The sequence below is a fragment of the Taudactylus pleione genome, unplaced genomic scaffold (assembly GCF_031769625.1).
Source record: "Taudactylus pleione unplaced genomic scaffold, aTauple2 ptg001005l, whole genome shotgun sequence".
In the NCBI taxonomy this organism is placed as follows: Eukaryota; Metazoa; Chordata; class Amphibia; order Anura; family Myobatrachidae; genus Taudactylus; species Taudactylus pleione.
This window is the reverse complement of record NW_028285406.1, coordinates 522,455-548,467: the sequence shown is the minus strand read 5'-3', so window position 1 is coordinate 548,467 and position 26,013 is coordinate 522,455. Positions and strand designations below refer to the sequence as shown.

The 26,013-nt window shown below is 42.7% G+C and overlaps 1 protein-coding gene across 2 annotated transcripts in view; it reads right to left on the bottom strand.

Annotated features, from left to right (window-relative positions):
* The window catches only part of LOC148454322 (complement C3-like), a 284,622-nt gene that overhangs the window by 60,301 nt on the left and 198,308 nt on the right, over positions 1-26,013 (bottom strand). For both annotated transcript variants that reach the window (XM_088461038.1, XM_088461039.1), the window contains exons 21-27: positions 25,135-25,341; positions 24,524-24,590; positions 15,685-15,771; positions 10,989-11,192; positions 3,944-4,019; positions 3,180-3,339; positions 1,062-1,163 (exon numbers count right to left, since the gene is read on the bottom strand). In XM_088461038.1, the coding sequence (XP_088317164.1) occupies positions 1,062-1,163; positions 3,180-3,339; positions 3,944-4,019; positions 10,989-11,192; positions 15,685-15,771; positions 24,524-24,590; positions 25,135-25,341 (903 nt within the window). The remainder of the gene's footprint in view (positions 1-1,061; positions 1,164-3,179; positions 3,340-3,943; positions 4,020-10,988; positions 11,193-15,684; positions 15,772-24,523; positions 24,591-25,134; positions 25,342-26,013) is intronic.

The following is a 26,013-nucleotide window of genomic DNA, read 5'->3' as shown; positions in this document are numbered from 1 at the left end:
AGGACCGCACAGGCACCACAGCACAATGCCCCCGGTCCAACACCAGCGCACCCAAGCGACAAGGAAACGAGGCTCCAGCTGGACCCCTGCCCCACCCACCACACTTACCGGTAAGTGATAAAGTCTAAGCGGGACGCCGCTCTAGTACTGGAACACCCCGGACTGTGCATCCACGTAGCCAGCCAGGCTACCCCCTCCATAGAACTATTCAAACCCCCCCTCACCAACAGGGTATGGACTTTTCCCCTTGGACTGTAATGAGCTTCATACGGTTCTGAGCCCAGGAGAGACTTGCACAAGTACTTCGAGCACTGTGTCTCTTATTTGTACACTGCAATAAACACCTGTTCAACCTGTATTCACTGTCCAGTATTTATTCACGCCAGCATCACACACCACCCCACACCAGTATAGATTACCACATACAGCCACCCCACCTCACGGACTTCCCCTATCCGCTTGCCCCCTCTTCCCCCTCCCCGTACACCCTCATCCCCCCTCCCCCACCTTTCCCCCAGTCACCACCATTCCCCACCTACACCTGTGCTGCGCTACCCTTCCAAACCTTCAGATACTTCTAATTTAGGGCCTGATTCAGTACGGATCGCTATTGCGATAGTGGTTGCAAATCCGTACGCAGGGCGGCTGCAAAAATATGGAATGCAATTGCAAAGCAGTTGCACAGCCAGCATAGCGAGATACCCACTACCGCTATCTCACATCATTCTTGCCTTGCAAACCTTCGTAAACATCGGTAACATCGAGTACCATCGGTGCCTCACGCATAATTACAGCAGGTCTGACCTTACTGAGAAATTGCTAACCTCATCGCACGCAGTGAGTACTGAATTTATGCACGCCCATGCAACGGCGTTCAAACGGCCAGGCATGCCTGTGTTTCTCTGACCACCCCTCCGTTACCACCCCCAAACGCCCACTGCCTGTCACTTGCCCTGCGATGGCTCTCCATGGTCTGCATAATATGCAACATCGACCGATCTATAGGGGCAACGGTGAGAGAATGAGATAAAGACAAGTAAAAATAAGTTTCGGCCACTTACTCCAATCTGTCGGTTACAGGATTCCTGACTTTCCTGCATAGCGATGAGGACGAAGGCGGTGAGTGTAGACTCCAACTCCTTAGCTCCCTTTGTTATCCCACCCTGTGTAAGAAAGGCCAGCAGGTAACAAACATGTAGCTTTGTAACAGATGGAGACATGAGATTGCCATGACTGTGTAATGTAAATGGTGCCAAGATTAATTTTGGATATGTCCCCGGTCTAAAGTAAAATAAGTACTACACACATTATAGACTACAGCAGAGGTTCCGAAACTCCGCCATTACAGTCCAGGTTTTAAGGATATGCATACTTGAGCACAGATGGTTACATCAAATTGAAAGAGGTGCTAATTAAGTCACCTGTGCTCAAGTATGGATATCCTTAAAACCTGGACTGTAATGGCGGAGTTTGGGAACCCTTGTACTAAAGATGTCCAGGCTTCGATTTGTTCGGATTTTCTAGCCAAATATGTTTTTCTTCAAAAAGAGGCAAAACGTCATCATTCATGGACAAACATCATCTTTCTGAGACCTGAAATTTGGTGAGAATATCCAAAGTAATCCGAGCCTGCACACCTCTAATTTGGACTATATATATATGTTATTATATATCACAATCATTCCTAGATACAATCTTGACAAAAACAAATCTTGTCATACACTGAAGTTACAATCAGGCAATCTGAGTATTTATAAGTAACACAATAAACCCTTTTGTTTTCTTAATTTTCTTTTTAAATTATTTGGGGTTGAGCACCTTTTGTTCAACCTTCTCATCCTACTTGCTTGAGGTCAAACTGCCTATTGTTCCCTTACATAAAAACCCAATATATATATACTGTATAGATGGAGAAAACAGCGGCACTTACAGGACTTAGAAAGAACGTGTAGACTTCACAGCAGTGGGTAGTTCAACTCAGAGATGGAACTAGACTTTTTGGTGCCCCGTGCCAGAGAGAGCATTGGCGCCCCCCCCGCCCATTTTGTAAATAGGGACATAAGATAGTGCACCTGAAAAAGGGCCATGGCCTCATGGGGAAGAGCCAGGGAAGATATAGGAGAGGCCAGGAGATGCTGGGGATAAAAGAGGAGGAAGCTACAAGTGAGAGTGATAATAAACCAAAAAATTGACAGGCCGAACAGCGCTCCCTGCCCTGCAGTGCCCTGTGCCATGGCACTGGCCACACTACCCTAGTTACGGCCCTGGTTCAACGTTTCAGTCGGCCAAGACTTTTATCAAGAACGTTCTTGATAAAAGTCTTGGCTGACTGAAACATTGAACCAGCCACTGCTGTGAAGTCTACTCGTGTTTTCTGAGTCCTGTGAGTGCTGCTATTTTCTCCACCTGTACCATAGGTATTTTATTGCCTCAGATGGCACCTGGGCAAGTATTGAGTTAAAACTGTGGAGTGCTGGCGAAGTTTTTTATATATATATACATATAGGCATAACTGAATGCTAAATAAATGGCACTGACAAAAAATAAAGCATTTTGAATGTGATCATCATTTATTTATAACAAGTTAAACTAAAAATGGTGGCATGGCGTGAAGGGGCAGGCAGGTCCTATGATACCGTTATAGATAATAGACTCCTGAGGCCCAACTCCACCCAGGACAACTCACTGATTGCTTGAACTAACAATCCAAGGGGAAAAAAAACCTCTAACTAGGGCTTTAACACAGAAACACAAGCCTGGCTCTACATCAGTATTTAATCTCTACCAGTCCGAGTGAACTTCCGTCTGCAATGTTAAGTTTATAAATAGGTAAAATGTCCTTTAGATCATATCAGATAATCAGTATGGTCACATTTACATTTTAGAGGACTAACATTGTAAGTAGTGACCTGTCAACTCATATAATCATATTAGTGAGGGCAGTAATTCGTGTGACAGGGGCAGTGTCATGGTGCAAAGAGAAGAATGGAGGTCATCAGGAAACCAGAGACTGAGAAGGGACAAGGATCTACAACAGCATGGAGTACTAAGTTTATCACTTTGGGGCAGGACAACTTTGCAGTCAAATGCACCCCTGTATAAAACAAAGACTCGTCGACCCAGCCTATTTGTTTTTTGTTTTTGTTTTAAAGCTTCAGCTACAATTTGCTAGTACATACCACCATTCCATGGCTATAGACTGGTGCATCCTCCTGGAACAACCCATCCGGATTTTGTTTATTCAGTACCAACCACTTCACTGCATTGCACAGTACACCTTTGTCAATGTCGATAACTTTTGAAGCCAAGGCAAATACTTTCACAACATATGCAGTGAGCCTAGGGAGAGTATGCAACAGTAAATGGAGGAAGTAGAGGAACCATCAATGTTTTAGTAACTATCAGTAACTGGTCTGATGGCGAGTGTTTTCACCATCGATGGCCAGCCACTGATTGTAAAATATCGATGGATGAGCCTGATGGTGTCGACTGTCCGTACGCACAAGCGAAACCATCAATGGGTTTATCCATCTAGGGTTTCTTCCAGATGGTACAAAACTGTCGACCAAGGCTGAAGGAGCTGTTGATGGTCAACCATAGGAGGAATAATTGTAATGTTATTGAGGACTACATTAGTCATAGTACACAGAGAAAGTGATAGAGTAAGGAGGAAGGAAGAAGTGTTAGGATGAACAAATAATCTTGGCAACACATGGGAAAACAGATCCCGACAATAAATCATACATTGCAAATAGCATTCATTATCACTAGGACTACATGTGGTTTGTTTTGTAAATGCCCCTATGAGCCAGCAGGGGGTTAGCTGAATATAAGAAAGTACCAATATAAAGGGTATTGTTGTTTAATAGAGCTGGGAATGGGGTCACCAGTGAAAAGGTGAATGTAATATAAAGTATACAGAGATAACAGAGGTCTAAATTACCATGTGCTGGATGGTCTGTCTGTAAAAATAGCATATGAAGAGTCCGGTTTACGATATATCATTTGGTGATCTACACCTGTTTAAAAGGCAAAAGTGAATATTTTGATAATATAGAACAATTAGAAACTTAATACATTAAACCTGTACAAGCTGGAAGCAATTGGATGTGTGCAGCAAATACTATTACACATAGGTGTGCTTATCTTACATCTTAGTACATATAATGATGTATGAGTCCAAATCCCCTTTCTGAATAGACCTATATTTTGCTTAAAGAGATGTTTTTATTTCACAATTTATGTATTTTTGTTAATACCAGAAATCCACATATAAAACAGTTGAACTCGTCCATTGTTGATTTGAGCGTTTCCTTACATGTTATATAATGACAGAATAGGGACATAAGCAGGTTGTTTATTTCATGTGTCAATATTTGACAGTTTAAATTTAGTTTTTATGGTTTATGTGTATCTTTCATATGTGCTTTCAGTAGGAAATTCCCCTAGCATTAGCCACAGTTTCACAATTGAAAGTCCAAGGAGTTTATTTATCAAGGATCAGGTTCTAAAACCCGCCATTGCCGGTCTTGTTTGTGCCCGGAGTTGGAAAGGGCAGTGATGTTTCTAGCAAATTGTCCTTTTAAATTTCAGGCAAAAGCATGATTGGAAGTGGCGAGATTTATAACCCAGCTCCTAGTAAATAAACCCCTAAGATTTAATGCAGCAATTCTTTGTAAGACAAAACAAACATGATTTTGCCTTTAAAGTTTAAACTAATGATGGAAGGCACTTAATTTACAATTACAAGACAGACCTTAAGCTCCTAGGATATTTACAGATTGCTCTACTAGTACAGGGCTGTTAAGGTTTAATCTTATTTGATATTGTTCTACCAATGGGGCCTATTCATCATAACTAAAAATTCGATGGAGGTAATTAGGTTTAGAACTCACATGGAGTTCTACCTAATTACCGGAGGAATTCATCATCCCCCCTCTCCATCAGTATCTATTCTGAAAAGCTGTCATTTTTGCGATGACAGCTTTTTAGGAAATAGATACTTTTTCCTCTCTACTCTACCTTACCGCAGCTGGAGTCTGTGCTGCACATGCGCTGTTACATCCGTAAAAGTAGCGTATGCGCAGCACTGCCTACAGCGGCGATAATTCTAGTTTTAAGGGATGGCAGTTTTTATGGAGATTAGGGGTGGATTGACTATTGTGTTTTCTAATTGAAATTATGTTGGATATGTAGTAAAGTCAGAGCAGGATTAAACCACTTACAAGTGTTGCTCGAGTCATTGTTCTCATTTGAAATGATGTGAGAAACATTGTACAGTTATTGTTCTCATTTAGGCCATGATGGGTTATGTTATTTATCATAAAGATCATTCTAGTTTCTCTTTTATGTATTTCCTTAATGAAGCCCCCTCCTCTGCTTCCAAGTTGGACTTTCTCCATACCAAATGCTTATAGATCACTTGGATCTCCGTTGTGTTTTTTTTTCGAGCGACACTTGTAAGTGGTTTAAACCTTCTGTGATCATTTTGAGCTTTTTTAGTGTTTCCTACTAGTTCAAGGAGACACTTTTAAATTTCCTGCTCAGCGACATGATAAACAATATATATATTCCAATGTATTATGAGCGGGTTCGGATTTTCGAAATCCGAACCCCCCCCCCGATCCGAGCCAGGAACCGAGTCTGGCTCAGATTTTCCACCAGACTCAGTTCCCGGAACGAGGCAAAACGTCACCATCCTTGTGATGGATTCTCGCGAGACCCGGACTTTGCACATTTCGCGCCTCCCGTCCTGCCATCTTCACTCCAGTCCTGGAGAGGGTAGTGAGAGGACGTGTAGTGTAGTGTCTGTGGGAGAGTGGCTCTGCTGTATCAGTCTGGGGGTACCTGCTCTGCTGTATCAGTCCAGTCCACTCCAGTGGTGCTGTCCTGTGCTGTATATATATATATATATATATATACTATATTCAGTCCAAATAATTTTTACAGGGGCTGCCCTGTGTGGTCTAGGGGTACACTGCCCTTCATACAAATAATTTCTACAGGGGTGATTCACTCCATAAAAATAATACACTCCATAAAAAATTATGGAGGACAAAACAATGGAGGATGACATAGGGAAAGATCAAGAACCACTTCCTCCTAGTGCTGAAGCTGCTGCCACTAGTCATGACATAGATGATGAAATGCCATCAACGTCGTCTGCCAAGGCCAATCCCCAATGTCATAGTAGATGGCAGGTAAAGTCCAAAAAGCCAAAGTTCAGTAAAATGACCCAAAAAAAAATCGTCTGAGGAGAAACGTAAATTTGCCAGTATGCCATTTAAAACACGGAGTGGCAATGAACGGCTAAGGCCCTGGCCTAAGACTAGTGGTTCAGCTTCACATGACGATGGAAGCTCTCCTCCTCCTCCCAGAAAAATGAAAAGAGTTAAGCTGGCAAAAGCACAGCAAAGAACTGTGCGTTCTAAGTAGATATCACAAATTCCCAAGGAAAGTCCAAGTGTATTGGCGGTTGCGATGCCTGACCTTCCCAACACTGGACAGGAAGAGGTGGCTTTTTCCACCATTTGCACGCCCTCTGCAAGTGCTGGAAGGAGCACCCACAGTCCAGTTGCTGATATTCAAATTGAAGATGGCAATGTTGAAGTACAACAGGATGAGGATAATGGTGTAGTTGGCACTGAGGAGGAAGTTGGTGAGGAGGATTCTGATGGTGATGTGGTTTTTTTAAATCAGGCACTGGGGGAGACAGTTGTTGTCCGTGTGATGAAAAAGGCCATCGTCATGCCTGGGCAGAAGACCAAAAAATCCACCTCTTCGGTGGAAGTATTTCTATCCAAATCTGGACAACTATCTTGCCATATGTAGCTTATGTAAAGGTGGAATAAGTAGGGGTAAGCACTTTAACCACCTAGGAACATCCTCCCTTATATGTCACCTGCAGTGCATTCATAAAAAGTCACTGTCAAATTCAGAAACTGTGGCTGAGACCGTAAGCAGTCCAGGGACACCTAAATCCCTTTGTCATGTTGTATCCAAGCACCTGAAAACCACACCAGCAACTCCCTCCTCATCAATTTCCTCCTCAATCAGGATCGGAAGTAGTCCTGCAGGCCATGTCACTGGCATGACTGACTCGTCTCCTATCTGGGATTCCTCCGGAGGATCCTGCATTGCTACGCCTACTGCTGACGCTGCTGCTGTTGCTGCTGGGAGTCATTCGTCATCTCAGAGAGGAAGTTGGAACACCACTAATTCTTTAACTAAGCAATTGACCATTCAACTGTCCTTTGCGAGGAGGATGAAGTACGACAGCAGTCATCCTGTTGCAAAATGGATAACTGAGGCCTTAACTGCTATGTTGGTGCTAGACGTGCATCCGGTATCAGCTATTAGTGCAGTGGGATTTAGACAATTGATGGAGCTAGTGTGTCCCCGGTACCAAATCCGTCTAGATTCCACTTCACTAGGAAGGCGATACCAAAAATGTACAGAGACGTCAGAAAAAGTGTCCTCAGTGTCCTAAAAAATGCGGTTGTACCCAATGTCCACTTAACCACGGACATGTGGACAAGTGGAACAGGGCAGACTAAGGACTATATGACTGTGACAGCCCACTGGGTAGATGTATCGTCTTACGCAGCAACAACAGCAGCGTCACCAGTAGGAGCATCTCAGAACCCCAGCTCATTCCAAGGCAGGCTATGCTGTGTATCACCAGCTTCAGTAAGAGGCACACCACTGACAACCTCTTAGAGAAACTGAGGGAAATCATCGGCCAGTGGCTTACCCCACTTAGACTCTCCTGGGGATTTGTGATATCTGACAATGCCACCAATATTGTGCGGGCATTACATCTGGGCAAATTCCAGCATGTCCCATGTTTTGCTCACACAATAAATTTGGTGGTGCAGAATTTTTTGAAAAACGACAGGGGCGTGTAGGAGACGCTTTGGGTGGCCCAAAATTTTCGCCATTCAGTGACTGCGTGCTGAAGACTGAAGCACCAGCAAACACTCTTGAACCTGTCCTGCCATCACCTGAAGCAAGAGGTTGTGACGCGGTGGAATTCAACCCTCAATACGCTTCAGAGGATGGAGGAGCAGCAAAAGGCCATTCAAGCCTAAACATCCACCTATGACATAGGCAAAGGAGGGGGTACGCACCTGACTCAAGTGCAGTGGAGAATGATTTCCGTGTTGTGCAAGGTTCTCCAGCCCTTCAAACTTGCCCCAAGTGAAGTCAGTTCAAACACTGCCAGCTTGAGTCAGGCCCTTCCCCTCATCAGGCTTTTCCAGAAGCAGCTGGAGAAGGTGAAGGAGGAGATAGGACGGAGCGATTCCGCTCGGTATGTGGGACTTGTGGATGAAGTCCTTCATTCGCTTTGCCTGGATTTGAGGGTGGTCAATCTGTTGCAACCAGACCACTACATTTTGGCCACCATGCTCAATCCTAGGTTTAAAGCCTAATTGGTGTCTCTCTTTCCGGTGGACACAAGCCTGCAAAAGGTGCAAAGACCTGCTGGTGAAAACATTGTCAGCTGAAGCAGAATGTGGCACGGCAGCAGCTCCTTCTTCATTTTCTCTCACAACTGGGGCTGCCAGGAAACAACTTATATCCTAACCAGCCTGCTGGCGGTGATGCAGGGCAGGCAGAACCAAGTTTGGACATCTGGTCTGGACTGAACGACCTGCCAACAATTTCTGACATGTCTACTGTCACTGCATATGATACTGTCACCATTGACAGAATGGTGGAGGATTACATCGGTGACATCATCCAAGTAGGCATGTCAGACAGTCCGTACCTGTACTAGCAGGAAAAAGAGGCAATTTGGAGGCCCCTGTACAAACTGGTTCTATTTTACCTAAATTTACCCCAATTCTTCCGGGAAGACCAGCCTCCAGAACGTAAAGAGGGACCTGTGGTGGTGGATTCCAGTGGGGACTAATTAATACTCTGTGAGGATGAGTATGTACACAACACTGAAGATGGTGAGGAATCGGTGGATGAAGACGATATCTTGCCTCTGTAGAGCCAGTTTGTGCAGGGACAGATTAATTGCCAGCTTGTTTTGTGGGGGCCCAAACAAACCAATCATTTCAGCCAAGTGTGCATGTCCTGTTTATACAACATAAGGGTGGGTGGGAGGGCCCAAGGACAATTCCATCTTGCACATCTTTTTTTTCTTTGCATTATGTACTCTTTGTGGCCTAGTTTTTTCAAACTGCCATCCTGTCTGCCATTGCAGTGTCACTCCTAGATGGGCCACGTGTTTGTGCCGCCCACTTTTGTCGCTTAGCATAGTCATCCAGCTACCTCGGTGCAACCTTTTGGCCTAAAAACAATAGTGTGAGGTGTTCAGAATAGACTGGAAATTAGTGGAAATGAATGTTATTGAGGTTAATAATAGCGTAGGAACAAACAAAAAAAAAACTCTGTGATTTTAGCAGTTTTTATGCTTTTTTAAAAAAAAATACAGATCCAAAACCAAAATCCGGATGGGTGGTTTTGGCAAAACCAATCCAGATCCAAAACACGAAGAAAGATCCAGATCCAAAACCAAAACACAAAACACGAAAAGTGCACACCCCTATGTATTACAATTGATGTATTCCTTTACTCTGTTGTTTTGACAGTATCTGTTAGTATATTCTTTATTTGAGATGATGGATTTGGATCTCTATGTACCACATGCATTAGCCTCCTACTACTTTAGACATGTCATTTCTTTTGTTATTTTCTGTATAATTACTTTGTATCAGATGATCTCTCAAATTAGGCGATCTATGACGATGTCTTTGGATAATATTGTTTATTGCTTTCCATTGATTATTATAAGATCCAGTGAATCTAGTTATTTTGATCATCCTTCTTTTGTTGTGTCCTTTTTGGAGGAATCAATAGTCTATTTTGGTTGTTGGATTTTGCATATTTATACTGGGCCGGATTAAGGGGGGGGTCGCCCGGGACCCCCAACACACTCAGTGTGACCCTGCTGAGAAAAAGTGTCCAGCAACACCTGTTCCCGGATGGAGCTCAGCAGCCGCGGTTCTGTGTTCTGAATGCAGCAGCACTGTGCAGAGTCCCCTAATCAGTGTCACGTGACACTTCATGTCTGTGACACTTGTGGGTTCTCAGGAGCCGCAGTACACTGTAAGCAGCAGCGCTGACTGTGCTGCTGTATTCATAGAGCCAGAGTCATGGGACTCGAGGTAAGTAATCAAGTGATCAGGGGGTAGGGAGGGCGGTGGTAGATATGTTCTGTGTGGCTTGGGGGTGAAGGCTCCGTGTGCCTTGGTGGTTGTGGTGGTGGGGGATGGGCTCCGTTGGCTTGCTGGGGGTGTGGGGGGTAGACTCGGTGTGGCTTGAAGAGGGCCCCCACAAGCCTTAATCCGGCCCTGTATTTATAAGCTCTTTTCATTTCTCTGTTTTGGATTGAAGCCTAAATTTGAATTCTTGGCTCTACAAATGTTGTTTCATCTGAGCAGTTTCTCCATGTTCTTAGCATGTCACCTTTAGGTGAACTCCTTTAAGGTTGGATGGAAATGCGCACTGGTAAAATGTAAGAGACTGATTGTAGCTCTCTGTTTACGGTACATGTCTGTAGCTATATTTACCTCATTTGTTGTTGAAAATTGTTGAGGTCTAAGAAGTTTACGTGAGTCTTATTGATTTCAGAAGTGAGTTTCAAGTTTAGTTGGTTGTTGGCCCCATTAACCTGCCCGCCGCATGCGGCCTTGATGACTGCCCGGCAAGCGGCTGCACTGCAGCCTGCTCCCTGCTATAGTGGATGGTGATGTTGCCGTAGGTCCCTCCCTCCTGTGATAGAGGGCGTGGCTATGAATTTGTGGGACCCACCAGGGATTTCTCTGACTCCCAAGTCCGAGCCTATATCTAATCTGTGAATCACGATTCGATACAGCTATTAGAGGGAATGAGATGTCACCTTTTGCCTCACCTGTACTCACCAAAGATTAGAATGCAAACTAATGTTTTAGCATTTACAGTCTGGACTTTCTTACCATCCTTGATGTACTGGATGGCCTGCTCCCTGCGCTGTACGCCTACTCTGTCCCATTGGCCGGTGTTATCCAGGTAATGTGTAGCAATTACAGTAGGAGTCATTTTCATCATGTTCTGCTCCCCACATCCCCCGGGAGCTGAGATCAGGGGATTCAGATTGATGCCGTCAATGGATTTATCCACCATTTCACTAATTGGAGTCCCTGAGTGATACAGAGTAATACAGAGAGGACAGTTAAAAACCCAGGAAAGGAACATAACATTTATTTTCACTAAGAGTGCGATGATGAGCAGGAGTGAGCTGGTTCAGGGGGCAGGTTATAATTTATCTATTAGATGTTTCCAACTTATCTACTATTATTATATGGGTTCCTGTCAATAGATCTACAATAAAAAGGTTGGCAATGTCAAGCTAGACACCAAATGGTAGACAATCAATAGGTAGACAGGGACAAAAGGTCGACAGGCACTAAAGGTCGATATACAAAAGGATTACATGGATGAATACAGACAGGTACAAAAGGTCAACATTGAAATGGTCAACGCATTCATTTGTTTTTAGGGTTAGGAAGGATTATGGTTAGGGTTAGGCACATACTGGAGGGTTAGAGTTAGGCTCTAGGAGGGGTGGTTAGGCACTTACCCCAATGTTTAGGGTTAGGCACCAGGAGGGACGGTAGGGTTAGTCACTTACCAGAGGGTTAGTGTTAGGCACTAGGAAGGATTGTTAGGACTAGGCATTTACCCTCATGGTTAGCGTTAGGCACCAAAGGGATGGTTAGGGTGAAGATTATGCCTACAAAAAAGTTAGACACACCATTTCAATGTCGACCCTTTGACCTTGTCGACCTTTTGTACCTGTTTATCTTCATCCATGTTGACCATTTGTGTGATGACCTTTTGTCCCTATCTACTTATTGGTTGTATAACATTAGGGGGTATATTTACAAAAGTGTGGGTTTTTAGAAGAGGAAATGTTGCCCATAGCAACCAATCAGATTCTAAATATTATCCCCTAGAAGATGCTATATAAATGATCTGATTGGTTGCTATGAGCAACATCTCCACTTCTGAAAATCCGCACCTTAGTAAATATACCCCTCGGTGTCTATGTAGACATTGTCTAACTTTTTACTGTAGATCTTATATACCAAACCCCTTTTTTTTTTTTCTCTGCAGTGGAGAACTGGAGAGGATAGAGTGTAGACCGTGCAGAGAGACATGGCTACATGTACAGTACTGCAGGCACCATACGACATAGGAGTATTGGAAATGCGGCAGTCTCAATTTACAAGGGAAACCCAGTTTGTGTAACACAGTGGCCCATATGTAACAGCCTGTGAGCTGCAGGATCTGGCACTATTCCTGCAACTTACTGCACGCCGTACATTTAAAGCAGTTTTGTCTTTTCAATTATTGTTGTCCACAGGCTACAATAAATCAATGGGATCTTGCCGGATCCTGAAACTCTCAGGCTATATCATATGGCCCATAGTGCCTCTGTGACCCTGTATCTGTGTGAGTGTGTGTCTGTGTGTGTCTGCCACACTTTGTGTCTCTTGTCTCTGTGGCTGATCTCAGTGCAAGTCACAATGGGCATTGATCTCATGTATTTCAGCACAGTGTTCATGAGCCCTAAAAATATTGGCTTATGCCAATATGACAGAGGGCCTGATTCAATACTGTTGCCGGGTATTCTGGGATGGACGAGGCCATGGTCCGTGTTGATGGACACAGAGTTCCTGGCCTCGCAGCTGCCAGGACCCGGTCAGGCTGCGGTAAGCTTCAGCTACCGCAGCCTGGCCCACAAGGGAAGCCGTCGGGAACAATGGTCGCGATGGTTATCTACAGACACCTGCTTCTGCATTAGCATATTAGACGGCGATTTGTACGGCCGCCTGTGTGCGGCTCTGCAATTCCGTCCATTCCTGAATCAGGCCCTCAGATTGCTACTGCGCACATATTGATCCATCCCTTGACAGACCACAATATATGTTAAATGGGCGTTTCTGGGCAGCACACAGACATCTTCTGTCTCGTGGGAATGTCATGGACATGCCGGCTGACTTCTGTGCTCATCAACAGCATGCGGACAGAGGTGGATGTCTGTTGTAGCCAGATCTTTTGCACCTAGAATGGGGCCGGTGTAAGCCCCAATACTACTGATGGCAGCGGATGTGAGAAACTATTGGCAGGACAGGCTCCCACATGCAGATGCAACATATTTTTACTGTACAAAGCCAGGTTTTCACATTACCATAATCCGCTACCAGATGTAAAAGTGTCCGCAGATGTCCGTAAAAGTATCCGCAGATGCATCCAACTCACAACCAGCTCCTCTGTGCGTAGGAACCGGTGAGTCTCTGACTTCCAGTGTGTCTCTGTGTGTGTGTCCCATGTGTCTTTGTGTATGTGACCCAGTAATCACGGTGTTATTACCCAATGTAACTTTGTGTCTCTATGCTTTTTATGTGAGTGAACCAGTTTGTCTGCTAGAACCAGTGTGTACCTGTGTGTCTGACCCTGTGCATTTCTCTGTGTGGCAATGTGCATCCCTGCCTGTGTGATCCAGTGTGTAAGCTGCATATCTCAGTATCCTAGTGTGTCTACATACAGTATGTGACTCATTGTGTCTGTGTTTGTGTGTCTTTGGGTGTATCTGTCACCCAGTTTGTGCAACCCAGCTCGTCTATGTATGTACAGTATATGACCCCAGACATAATCTGCTTGTTTGTTAGGTGCCAAAATACTGCAGCACTAGAGGCACATAGTTAGGAATGGAACAAAATACAATGGAGGGTGCTACTCATCAGATCTCACATTATAAAGGACATTGTGTGTGTTTTTGACCTTATGGGTTGGTACGTGTGACATTGGGCATCTGTGTGTGTGACTTTGTGTATCTCTGTGGGATAAAGTTATTCTGCAGCCGCCGGCCACAATCCCGACAGCAGAGTGCTGGCTAGGGATTGATGACAGGCGTCAAAATACTGACGCCTATCATAATCCCGGCGCCAGAATCCAGGACGACGAGTGCCCAAATGAGGCAAGTCCGGGGTGCCTGTCCTGTTAGCCACGGGGGGGGGGTTGCGGTGGGGGGAGAGGGTTAGGTTTAGGGCAGTTAGCAGGGTTAGCGTTAAGCTTTAGGGGGAGGGGTAGGGTTAGGCACCCCAGGGGCGAGGGTTAGGCACCCCCAGGGAGAGGTTAGGGCTAGGCACCCCCCCCGGGAGGGTTAGGTTTAGGCAGCGGTAAGGGAGACTTAGGGTTAAGCACCCCCAGGGGGGAGGTTAGGGTTAGGCACCAGCGGGGGGAGGTTAGGGTTAGGCACTAGTGGGGGAGGTTAGGGTTAGGCACCAGTAAGGGAGGTTAGGGTTAGTGGGGGGACAGGGGAGGTTAGCATACTTACCTGCCTCTGTCGGGATTTTCATCCTGTCGGGATTTGAATTGGTGGCTAAACAGCTGCCGGCATTTCATTCCCATTCCATCTCTGTGACCCTCTGTATCTATGTGTGTGTGTTTGTGCGTCTATGTGTTTGATAAGGTGTGTCCCTTTAATAACAGAACCCAGTGGCTGGGACTGGAGACAAGAAATTGACAAAATCAGGCTGGGCTGGAGATACAGAAGGGGGCTGGCTGGGGACACAGAAGGGGGCTGGGTTGAAGACACAGAAGGGGGCTGGCTGGGGACACAGAAGGGGGCTGGGTTGAAGACACAGAAGGGGGCTGGGTTGAAGACACAGAAGGGGGCTGGCTGGAGATACAGAAGGGGGGCTGGCTGGGGACACAGAAGGGGGGCTGGCTGGAGATACAGAAGGGGGGCTGGCTGGGGACAGAGAAGGGGGGCTGGCTGGGCAGACAGAAGGGGTGCTGGCTGGGCAGAGAGAAGGGGTGCTGGCTGTGGAAGACAAATGGGGTTCTGGCTGACACTGCAGGGCTCAAGTTGCAGAAACGCAGGGGGGAGGTGGTGCCTATTTTGACAGTCTTGGGCCCCACAATTTCTGATGGCAGCCCTGCTAGTTACTAACCTGTATATAATTTTGTCATCATTTTATATTTTTACTGTTCTTATGAATGTACTTTTTTGTCATGTACTGTTTGCGTGCACTTTATATATCACTGCAGACTCCATGGAGTCAATCCAATTAGCTGTGAAGGTTGCGAGTTGCCATTGCCTCTGCCTTACATCGCCAGCAATGGCACCTCATCTTGCAGCCCTCACAGCCTGCTCTCAGCCCAAATTAGTTCAATGTTGCTTGCAGCCCTAAGGGGCTGCACGAGCACTTTTGAGTGAGTTCGTGTTAACATCAAGTGCGGCTATTGCAGCGATGACTCATATCCGCTAAAACATCATGGCTAATTGGATTGACGCCTATAACTACGTAATAATTATAATAATTGACAGTTTGAACTGCTGTGCTCCATGGACAGGACTTTGTTTTGAATTCATGGGTAGTTGGGATTACCATTCTGTTTTATGCTGCTTTGCACTGGATTCCCTAAACACTGGTGCACTCTGCTTTCTCGGAAAGGATAGAGAGGAAAGAATTTGAGTGTGGTCTATTATTAGCCATAAACCCTGTGGCTTGTCTGCACCCCTTCTGGTGGTACACAATAGGCCACTTAGGAGGACATTTGCCCATGGTTTAAAGTTGCAAGCCACCCCTGATACTGATCTCTTTGATGTTAGATGCTTACCTTGTATAGTGACAAATGTCTCAACAACTGTTTTGGGAACAATATTTTTAACATCCACTGCTTCGATAAATTCTTCCTGTACCCCAGCTGTAAAATATATATATATATATTAATTAGAACATTTTGTACATCATCAGATATGAAGTTCTGTGGTTACCATGGATAACATATTTTAAAGATAAGCAATTAGTATGATAAAGATACAAATTAATTATTACTCGTATATGTAAAAAAAAAAAAAAAAGAGACCATTTTTCACCATAAAACAAAAATCTTGTATTTTGTCCAGGAGATTAAATTACAATGAGCCTCATTTGTGCAATGCAAGATATGCTTTGGTGGTGCTAGACTTCCTCCAGGGCTTGCATAGCAGGAGTGTGCACAGACCATGGGGAAAAGTGAGGATGTTCTGCCGCCAGGGGCTTATTCTGCGTTGGGCAAACCTGTGCGCCCGGACGGAAATAGGGAGTTTTTGCATAGAGCGAATGCGCAAATGCGAATTTATGCATCTTTATGTATCCCTGTCCTATCCTAGAGTCATACAGAACATGATCAAATCGTTAGTGTCCTAGGAGTAATGTGGGAGCATATATAAAGCTGTGTACACACTGGAGCAATGTTAGAACGAATGCCCTCGAACGGCGATTGCCCGTCCACATGTGAATGAGATGATGAACGATGAAATAATCACCGTACTGTCCTTCATTAACTTACTATAGGTCGCTAGCAATGTCGTCAGGTTTGACGCGCAGCACATCAAACCTATGGACCGTCGATAGCCACCGCGAGAGCGTACAATCTCTGGTACAAACTGAGCGGTATAGGTAATTTGTTATTATGCTCCAGTGTGTACCCAGTTTAAGTCATTCATACGGAGAAGGGCTGGTGCAAGTGGCGATGTTGATGATGACAGTTGCAGCGGTTGATGTAAAACCAGTGGGCGCCCTGGGTTTCCACTCGCAGATGCAAATAAATATTAGGGCTGCGCAGTCCGGATTTTGGTGCATATATTTTCAAAAAGAGGTGTGTCAATAGATAAATGTTTGTGAGGACGCTTTTGGTATTTAAATCAAAAAAATATTAGAATTTTAATGTAATCGAATGTAAAATATACAAAATATACAAAGAATAACGCATATAAATGATTAATAAAATAAAAGATAAAACAATGAAAAGTGTGATATCATTGTAACAACAGAGATGTTATTTCTGACTTCTAACTTTTGCTACAACGTTGCCAGATAGCGCGGCGTATAAATAATGTGTCACTTTCACATTCACAGCTGAGAGTTGTTCAACCTCATTCGTTTTACCAGTTTAATGTTAATGAAAAATAACTGTTTTTTGTCCCTTTTGGAGTGCATATAATGTGATAGTCACAGGTTGGTATGTCAAATGCTGCAATCTATGGGGCATATCCAATTAGCCGTGGGGTTTACCCCGCGGCTAATTATCACGCTTGTCGGAAGTCAATTAGAGGGGAATGCACATGAGGTGCGATGTAAAGTCCGACATCGGGGACTCACGCGCGGGGTCTCGGGGACACCCGCGCGCGAGTCCCCGCTGTCGGACTTTACTTCGCACCTAATGTAGGTTCGATGGTAAAATCAGCGTGAAGCCGGCCTAATCGGCCTCGCGCTAGTGGCACTAACACACTGTTTCCGCGTCGCTCGCGGAAACAGTGTGTTCCCGGACCTACAGCAGATTTAAAGGCGTGGGGAAAAAGCTATTTTATTGAATAGCTTAACCCCGCGCCGCGGGACTTCCAAGCCTCAATTACTCGCGGGAGAGGTCCTGCGGGTAATTGGATATGCTCTTTGTAGATTCTGCTCTTTGTAGAAAGTGAATCACTTGTGTATTACAATGTCCCGTACTGAAACAATGTCATATGAACAGTACCTTTGTAATGAAGGTTGTTGTGAGGATCTTATGCAAAACTCGGACAGGGAAGGGGTAAAGTGTTGTCTCCTGGACCATGTAATCGTGAGGGGAATCCGTTGTTAACCAGAATGAATAAAACCAGTAGGCACTAATTATTCCTGTCTGTTATTGGTATATAACATAAACTAATTGGTTAGCTGCTGTTCCAAATTAAGTCTCTGCAGACTTAACAAGATATTGAAATAGTGAAAGGATTTGTATAGGAACTGCGCTTTACCAATTAGTAGATATTTAAATCATCCCATACACAGACAATTTAAATCACAATTGACATCATTTATTAAGATATACACATATAATGTTGCATGGGTCCCAGCAAAGAGAAATACAAAAATAATAACAATTAAAAGAGAGTAAATATTTTGCAATGACTGCAATAATAAAATGTAGCCTGTAAATATCCAATTCTGCTGAGAAACACTGCTGTTATTCCAATTTATAATAATATAACAGTCTGCTGATGAATTGTGGCAATGTCCGTATTATAAATATGTAAAGATATAGTTTCTCACCCTGATGTCTGCACGGGGACTGCTTTTGGAAGCCAAGGGTCCGGTGACCCTGATCGGACACTCCGTATATCCGGATAAGCTGCCCTGTCTATATGTCCCATCGTCGACGGGCTACTAAAGGATTACAGCGGAATCACTGTGCAGACATCAGGATGAGAAACTGTGGGCCTGATTCAGACCCGCTCGCGAGCGGGTTGATGTTGCCCAAATGCGCATGCGCAAGACCCGAATAACGACGGGGTAGCCGTCGTTATGGGTCTCGCACCAAAGGGGGCGTGCTGTCGATGGTGAGTGACAGCACGCCCCCTTTGGTGGGCGTGCCGGAGGCATGGCTGCCCAGACGGAGGCATTCCCATGGGAACGCCTACCGTCTGGGTCCGGCCCCACTGACATCACTAGTGATGTCAGTGGGAGTGATTTGGGCTCTGAAATAGCCAAAATCACTCCAGGGCTTGCGGCAACGAGACCCTACCGCAAGGGTCTCGTCACAAGCCCGATGGTCACAATGGTCTTGACCATCGCGACCAACATCATGGACGCTTGCATAAGCTGTGGGTGGCTCTGAATCAGGCCCTGTATCTTTACATATTTATAATACAGACATTGCCACAATTCATCAACAGACTGTTATATTATTATAAGTTGGAATAACAACAGTGTTTCTCAGCAGATAATTGGATATTTAAAGGCTACATTTTATTATTGCAGTCATTGCATAATATTTACTCTCTATTAATTGTGTATTATATTTTTATTTATTTTTGCTGGGACCCATGCAACAATATATGCGTATATCTTAATAAATTATGTCAATTGTGATTTCAATTGTCTGTGTATGGGATGATTTCAATATCTACTAATTGGTTAAGCGCTGTTCCTATACGAATCCGTTGTTAGGTCAATGTTGTAAACTGGGAGCCTGCACTCCGTGCACTGAGTGCTGGGCTCCCCGTATTGTTGCCGCTGTTGTTCTCCTGTATTTGTAGTGAAGGTACAGGTTGGACAATGGATGTATTCCTGTATGCGTGGCCGGAGCTTCCTTGTTGTATAGTATTAGCAGTCTCCGGTCTCCCTCTTTCATGTGTCCATAGATCACGGAGACAAGGCTGTGTCAGCTGTGATCGGGATTGTGTTTCAGGGCTCAACGCGTAGCCGTGCTACCAGCACCTTCGTCAGGAGCATGTTTTACTACTTCCCATAGTAGTTCTATTTAAAGGGATATGGGAAATGTGGTGCAGGTGTTTCACATTAAATTAGTTGTGGATAATAAAAACAGACCTTTATACCACCGCATGCTAGGATAAAACATTTCTATTTGGTTGTTAGTAGCATGCCTTCTCTTATAGTAAAAGAATATACAAATAAAGACATGTGCAAAAACATGTATGTTTATATTCATCTAGTAAATAAACTAATCCATATAAATATATTAATAAATGTGTGTACCATTATATATTTACAATATGTACCAAAGGCGTCCAATATAATAGTGAGTGACTTGTTTTATAGATTAATATAGAGATCATGAAATTATGGAAAAGAGAAAGGAGATACATGTATATAATAAATAGAAACATAGGAATATATATATATATATATATATATATATACACACACACACATTTTAATATATATATATATATATATATATATACACAAGGACAATATGTATATGTAAAAAATATATTACTTAAATGAAAAATAATAAAATTTAAAAAATAAAAATGTTAATGACAAAAGCTTTTATATTAATTAGACCCAAGATACATAAATGTTAAAGTACATTATCAAAATAGTGTATAATGTAACGCAAACGACAATATATTGTTCCTTATGGTAAATTCATCAAGTGTGCAACCGTGGAATATTATATTCATAGAAATGTGTATTCGAAAAATTATTATACTCAGTACTTTTTATATTTGTATCATTTCTATTGTAACTTCACAATAAAATGTCGGCTATTGGCATATAGAGTGTCTTTTAACTAGTGGTATATCCCTATTATTGCCATACATTGATCCTTTTAGAGGGACTTAATTATTAAAACTTTTTTTATTCTCTCTAGCTGTTAGAAATTGAAAGACCGTGAGTATCCTATTATACGGACACTATCTATATCTATTAGGTGATGCTGTTGTAGAGAAGTAGCTGCATAAATTACATCTCTTTACTGGTCATCGTTCTACCTTATCCCTGCTTTGTAAATTAGTTTGTGTAGATATAAAGAAAAAGGATACAGTTATTGGTGGCCTTATATCTATTTTTGTAGATAGCTGAACTTATATCTATTGCCTATTGCTATTCTATCATCACCGGATGTTTCTTAATTTGAGTGGAAGAGTCGTCGAATACAAATGCCCGTCGGCCTTTGCAATGAGGAAAGTGATAGTATATGTCAATAGATTGGGGGGAGTAGCCCATAGGGACCTCTGGCGCCGGACCCCTTAGAAATCGAACTTTGTCTCAACCACCTCATTTAGACCATCTGGTTGTACGCATTGTATTGTATCCAATATGTTTCTCTTAAACACAGATGAGAATATCTGTCCCCACCTCTCGCTGTAGGTTGGATAGACTCTATGTCAATAGTTTGCATACATTTAAAATTACGGCCATGTTCTTCCAAAACATGGCATGATACTGAGTGTTCTTTGGACTTTTTATTTACATTCCTACAATGTTCTAGGAAACGATCTTTTAATCTTCGGACAGTTCGACCAATGTATTGTATTCCACAGCAACACTGGAAGAGATAAATAATATATGTGGAGTTGTAATTAATATATGTATTTATAAAGGAAATTTCCTTTGTAGCAAACGATGTAAAGGAGAGTGCTCTGTGTTGGATGAAACTACATGTAATACATTGTGTGGTTCCACACCTATAGCAGCCTTTGATGTCTTTTTTAAGCCAATTTTTCTCTTCAGTTTTTTTATCATCAGTACTTGTCCTGTTTATGAAATGGGAAGGGGCTAATAGATTCCCCAGGTTTTTGGCCCTTCTAAAAATAACTTTTGTACCTGTCTCTAAATCTGATTTTAACAAAGGGTCAGTATATAAGATTTTCTGGTTGGTGTTAATTATCTTTTTGATGTCATTAGCAGCTGATCTATATCTCATGATGAATTTGAGAGCTTTATTGAATTTTGGTTTGTCCTGTTCCTCCTTCTTATTATTCGGCTGGAAGTAAGTTTTACGATTTAATTTGGAGATTTTTGCAAATGAATCCTGTAGAAGAGACTCTGGATATCCTTTTAATTTTTGAATGTTGTGTATACTCGTTCTCATCAGAGCAGTTGCAATGTACCCTATGCAGCTGTCCTGAGGGAATGTTCTGCAACCATTTTTTGTAGTGGTTGCTTGAAAATGGAATGAAGTTATATGTGTCAGTTTCTTTACGATATATACATGTTGAGATCTCATTGTTTTTAATAGAGACAGTAATATCAAGAACATTTATCACATCTCTATTGAGTGTATTAGTAAATTTGAGTTGAAATTAAGTTATATTAAGATAGTTCACAAATCCCTGTGCCGACCCCCCATCTCCATCCCAAACAAAAAATAAATTGTCGATATATCTGCCGTAGAGGACCAGGTTCGCCATGAACCCGCCCCCCCCAGATGAGTCTCTCCTCCAAGAGACCCATGTATAGGTTGGCAAAGCTCGGTGCGAACCTGGTCCCCATGGCTGTGCCTTGTGTCTGTAAATAGTACCGACAGTTAAAAACAAAATAGTTGTGTCAAAATATGGTGAATACTATCAGTAAGGAAACATTTTAGATTATCATTGATCAATGTATCCTTGTCCAGAAAATTCTTACAGCTTCTACACCCATATCGTGTGGAATATGGGTGTACAGTGCTTGTACAGTACATCGCAAGTTAAAAATATATAACTAATATATAACTAATAGACTGTAACAACTGTAAAAAATGAGTGGTGTCTCGAATGTATGAACGCAATGAGGAGGCTATGGGTTGCAAATGAGAGTCTCAGCTGTGAATGTGAAAATGACACATTATTTATTCGCCACACTATCTGGCAACTTTGTAGCAGAAGTTAGAAGTCAGAAATAACATATGTTACAATTATATCACACTTAATTTTTTTATCTTTTATTTTTTTAATCATTTATATGTGTTATTCTTTGTAAGCTTTTATAGTACATGTATTTTTACATTTGATTACATTAAAATTATAATAATTTTTTTATTTAAATACCAAAAGCATCCTCACAAACATTTATCTATTGACATACATCTTTTTGAAAATATATACACCAAAATTCGGACTGCACAGCCCTAATATTTATTTGTATATGTTTTGAAGGTATATACACTCCCTTTTTTTTCAGGGCAGCGGTAACCGGTTTTTAGTGGTTTGCAGAGAAAGTGCCATTATTGGTTACTTCTTTTTTCCACTTACAGATGCATGAACCCCCACATTAGCCCCACAGATTCTTATATTAGCAGAAGATAGTAATCAGGCTCCTGCAGCTGATCGCAACTACAGCCACTGTGAGTTTGATCCAGAACCAGCCCTTCACAGTATCGCATGCAGGGGGGGTTTCTGAGTACACAGAAACCCCCCCTAACTGACTGAAGTGCAGGAACCATGTTCTTAAGCCCTGCCCCCTCGTAGCAAAATGCCATGATTTGCGGGTCAATATGGAGGAGGCGGAGCTAATATGACGCTATTTCATTAGAATCAAATCATTTGGCCTCGCCCCCTCCAGATTGACCCACGAATCGTGGCAATTTGCCGTGAGGGGGCGGGGATTAAGAACATTCTGCCAGCCTGCTAGGTCCTTTCCCAGTCATATATATATATATATATATATATATATAAAAAACGAGTCCTCAGAAAGAATCCCAAGTCCACGCACGGCACTACTGTATCAAAAAGAACATTTATGTAGTAATAATGTTTGTCAGCAAAAAAGTATACAGGCAAACATTATTAACATCACAGCAGGTCCGGAGGGATCCTGAAACGTTGCTTTAATACTGGATATTTGCAACATGTATTAACTTGCATTTCTACTACATAAATGTTCTTTTTGATACAGTAGTGCCGTGCGTGGACTTGGGATTCTTTCTGAGGACTCATTTTTTATACTTTATAGCACGTGCACACTTAAAGTTGTGGAATAGCTAAGGAGTGCCGGATTATTGGAATTGTATATATATATATATATATATATATATATATATATATTATGGAAACCCCCCATAAAAATCCTGCATTTGCCCTTGCTTTATTCTGAAGTAGTGACCTGGATCAACTAGCTATATGGAGCAGTTTCCTAAACAAGATTCCATTCTGCAGAGTGAGATTGCTGATGGAAGAGATTAAAAAGGTTTTGGAAGTTTACTCTTAAGGAAATTATGAGTTGTGAGGATATTCTTGTCGTGATCGAAGTCCGTTTTTATCCTACGACTTTAGTTGGAGGCAGCTTGCACTCTCCAGTTGCACTATGGTGGAGAAGGAAATTTCTTTTTCCAATGAAGAACAAAAATTCAAACACACGAGATTGTCATTTACAGTAAATAATACATACCTGTAAATAAAGGCTGCTAGGTTGTCTCATCACTCCCATGAGTTGAATCAGAATAAAGCAGCATTTTAGAACAATACTAGCAAGTTATACCGTATTTAATATGCGGTTGTTTTAAAATGGTAGGAAGTTTACACTTAATTTTGGAAACATGCTCCACACACCTAAATGCACATCTAATTTGTGGAGGCACCTGATTAGAGTAGAGAGTAGCAGGGGCAGAACTATGGGAGACAATGGAGTCGCCTGCCGCCGGGCGCCAGCACTGAAGGGGCACCTCCTCCACCTTAATATATTCACCCCAGTTAGGTCTGTGAATATGTACCCGGAGAGTACCGTCATGGCTGCTCAATACATGGCACCTCTTCCCGGCACCTGAGAAGCCACCATAACCATATACTAATGGAGAGTTCTGTGTCAGACCATCAGATGCCGCTTACATCTATCTATAGCCTGTTCCCGCTCATTGGCTCCTCAGCAGCTTCTTATGCCAGTGAGACATGTCCGAAAAAGGGTGTTTTGGGGGGATATCCTGCAAATTAACTTTAGTAAATAGGCCTAATAAAAACATAGTCACATATGCGTAGGTGGGGGGGGGTCACCAACTGATATCCAATTGATAACTTGTCTCCGGGCGTCTGGGGTTAACTTACGCCACTGGAGAGTAGGCCTGCACCTTGATAAGTACTGGCTAGACCAAGTCGTTTTACATTGTGCATCCAGTGCGCTTAGTAAATTAAGCCCAATGATTTTCAACAGCAATAACTTATCATATCAACTTCACACTATTATACAAACTAATAGGGATAAAAAGAACAGACCTCTGCCTTGTACTTCTGGCTCCAAAGTCACAGATGCTAGAGTGCTTGTCACCAGCCTTCCTTCCGACTGAAAAAAAAATAGGTTAATGCCCCTGAGATCGGTAGAAGAGTCCACAAAGTTTGAATAATGAGGCCTGAGGTGTGATGTACAGATTGCTGATCATTGTCACTTTATTTTTAGCAAAACAATGAAAGAACTCAAGTTGTATTGTAAATTAATAATTATTGCTACTAGAGATGTGTGGGTTCAGCTCCCAGAGAACCGATGACAACCGAAATTAGGGGTCTTGAGTCAAACCTAGTCCCACTTCAGATCCTCCCACAGTTCAGAACTCGGATTTAAAAATCAAACTCGTGGTTTAGATTGCATGTAAACTTGCCCAAACATGTCAAAATGACATGATATTAGCTGTTTTTTTTTTTACCAAAACCAAAACATCTAAGGGTGGTTTTGCAAAACCATAACCAAAACACGGAGATTAATCTGTATCCAAAACCAAAACCAGAACATGAGGGATGGCGCACATCTCTAATCGCTACAGACTTTTACATCTCAGAGATACTATAGACTCAAATGCAAGAAGAGCAATATAACTATCTCTATTACCCACCACAACCTTCAGCTTCTTAGTGACACTATCTGATCCGCCTTGACCCACTGCCGTCACTTGCACTTCATGATAGCCCACAGTCAGTGGCACGATGATAAATGAGACAGCGACTGATGATAGACGATTAATGGTTACCAACTGACGGTAATTCTTTTTAGTATTGGAGAGACTGCAGAATGCTTCATTATGAGCCCACTCTACTCGCATCTACACCAAACAGAGAAGATAAACGCGAGAAGCATATGAGATATTACTTTTTTAAATATTTACTGAAATAATAATAATAATTTTATTTATATAATGTGTTACTCCTAAAGGTCTCAAAGTGCTTTACATTTGCCTTTACAGTACAAAATACAAAACAAGCTTAACAAGGGACATTAGTGAAATGCTTGGGTGAACAGGTCATTCTTGAGTCTATTTTTGAAGGATTCTAGAGTGGAGGCCTCTCGAACTGTACAGGGAAGTGAGTTCCATAAGGTCGGAGCCACAAAAATGAAAGCTCGACCCCACAGACGAATTCCGGGAGATTCTAGGTACTGTTAAATGGGTCCACATTTATTAGTTTATGTTGTGGCCACATCATCAAAACAGTTTTTTACACCCATTAATAATTAAAATTGCCCCTTAAATATAATTATAAAATAAGATTCCTGTCCTAATCAAATTAAATATTTGGGAAGGACATCAATAGGAGAAAAGAGGAAGCCTGGAAACCAGGCAGTAAAGTTATCAATTAATTTTGGAGATTGGACCAGGGAGGCCCCCCTGGTAATAAATGACAGTTACACAAAAGAGAGTGACGTGAAAGAGGCAAATTGCAGAAATCTCAATAGAAGAGAATGACGGGGAAGGCTCTGAGTGTATGAACTGAAAGGA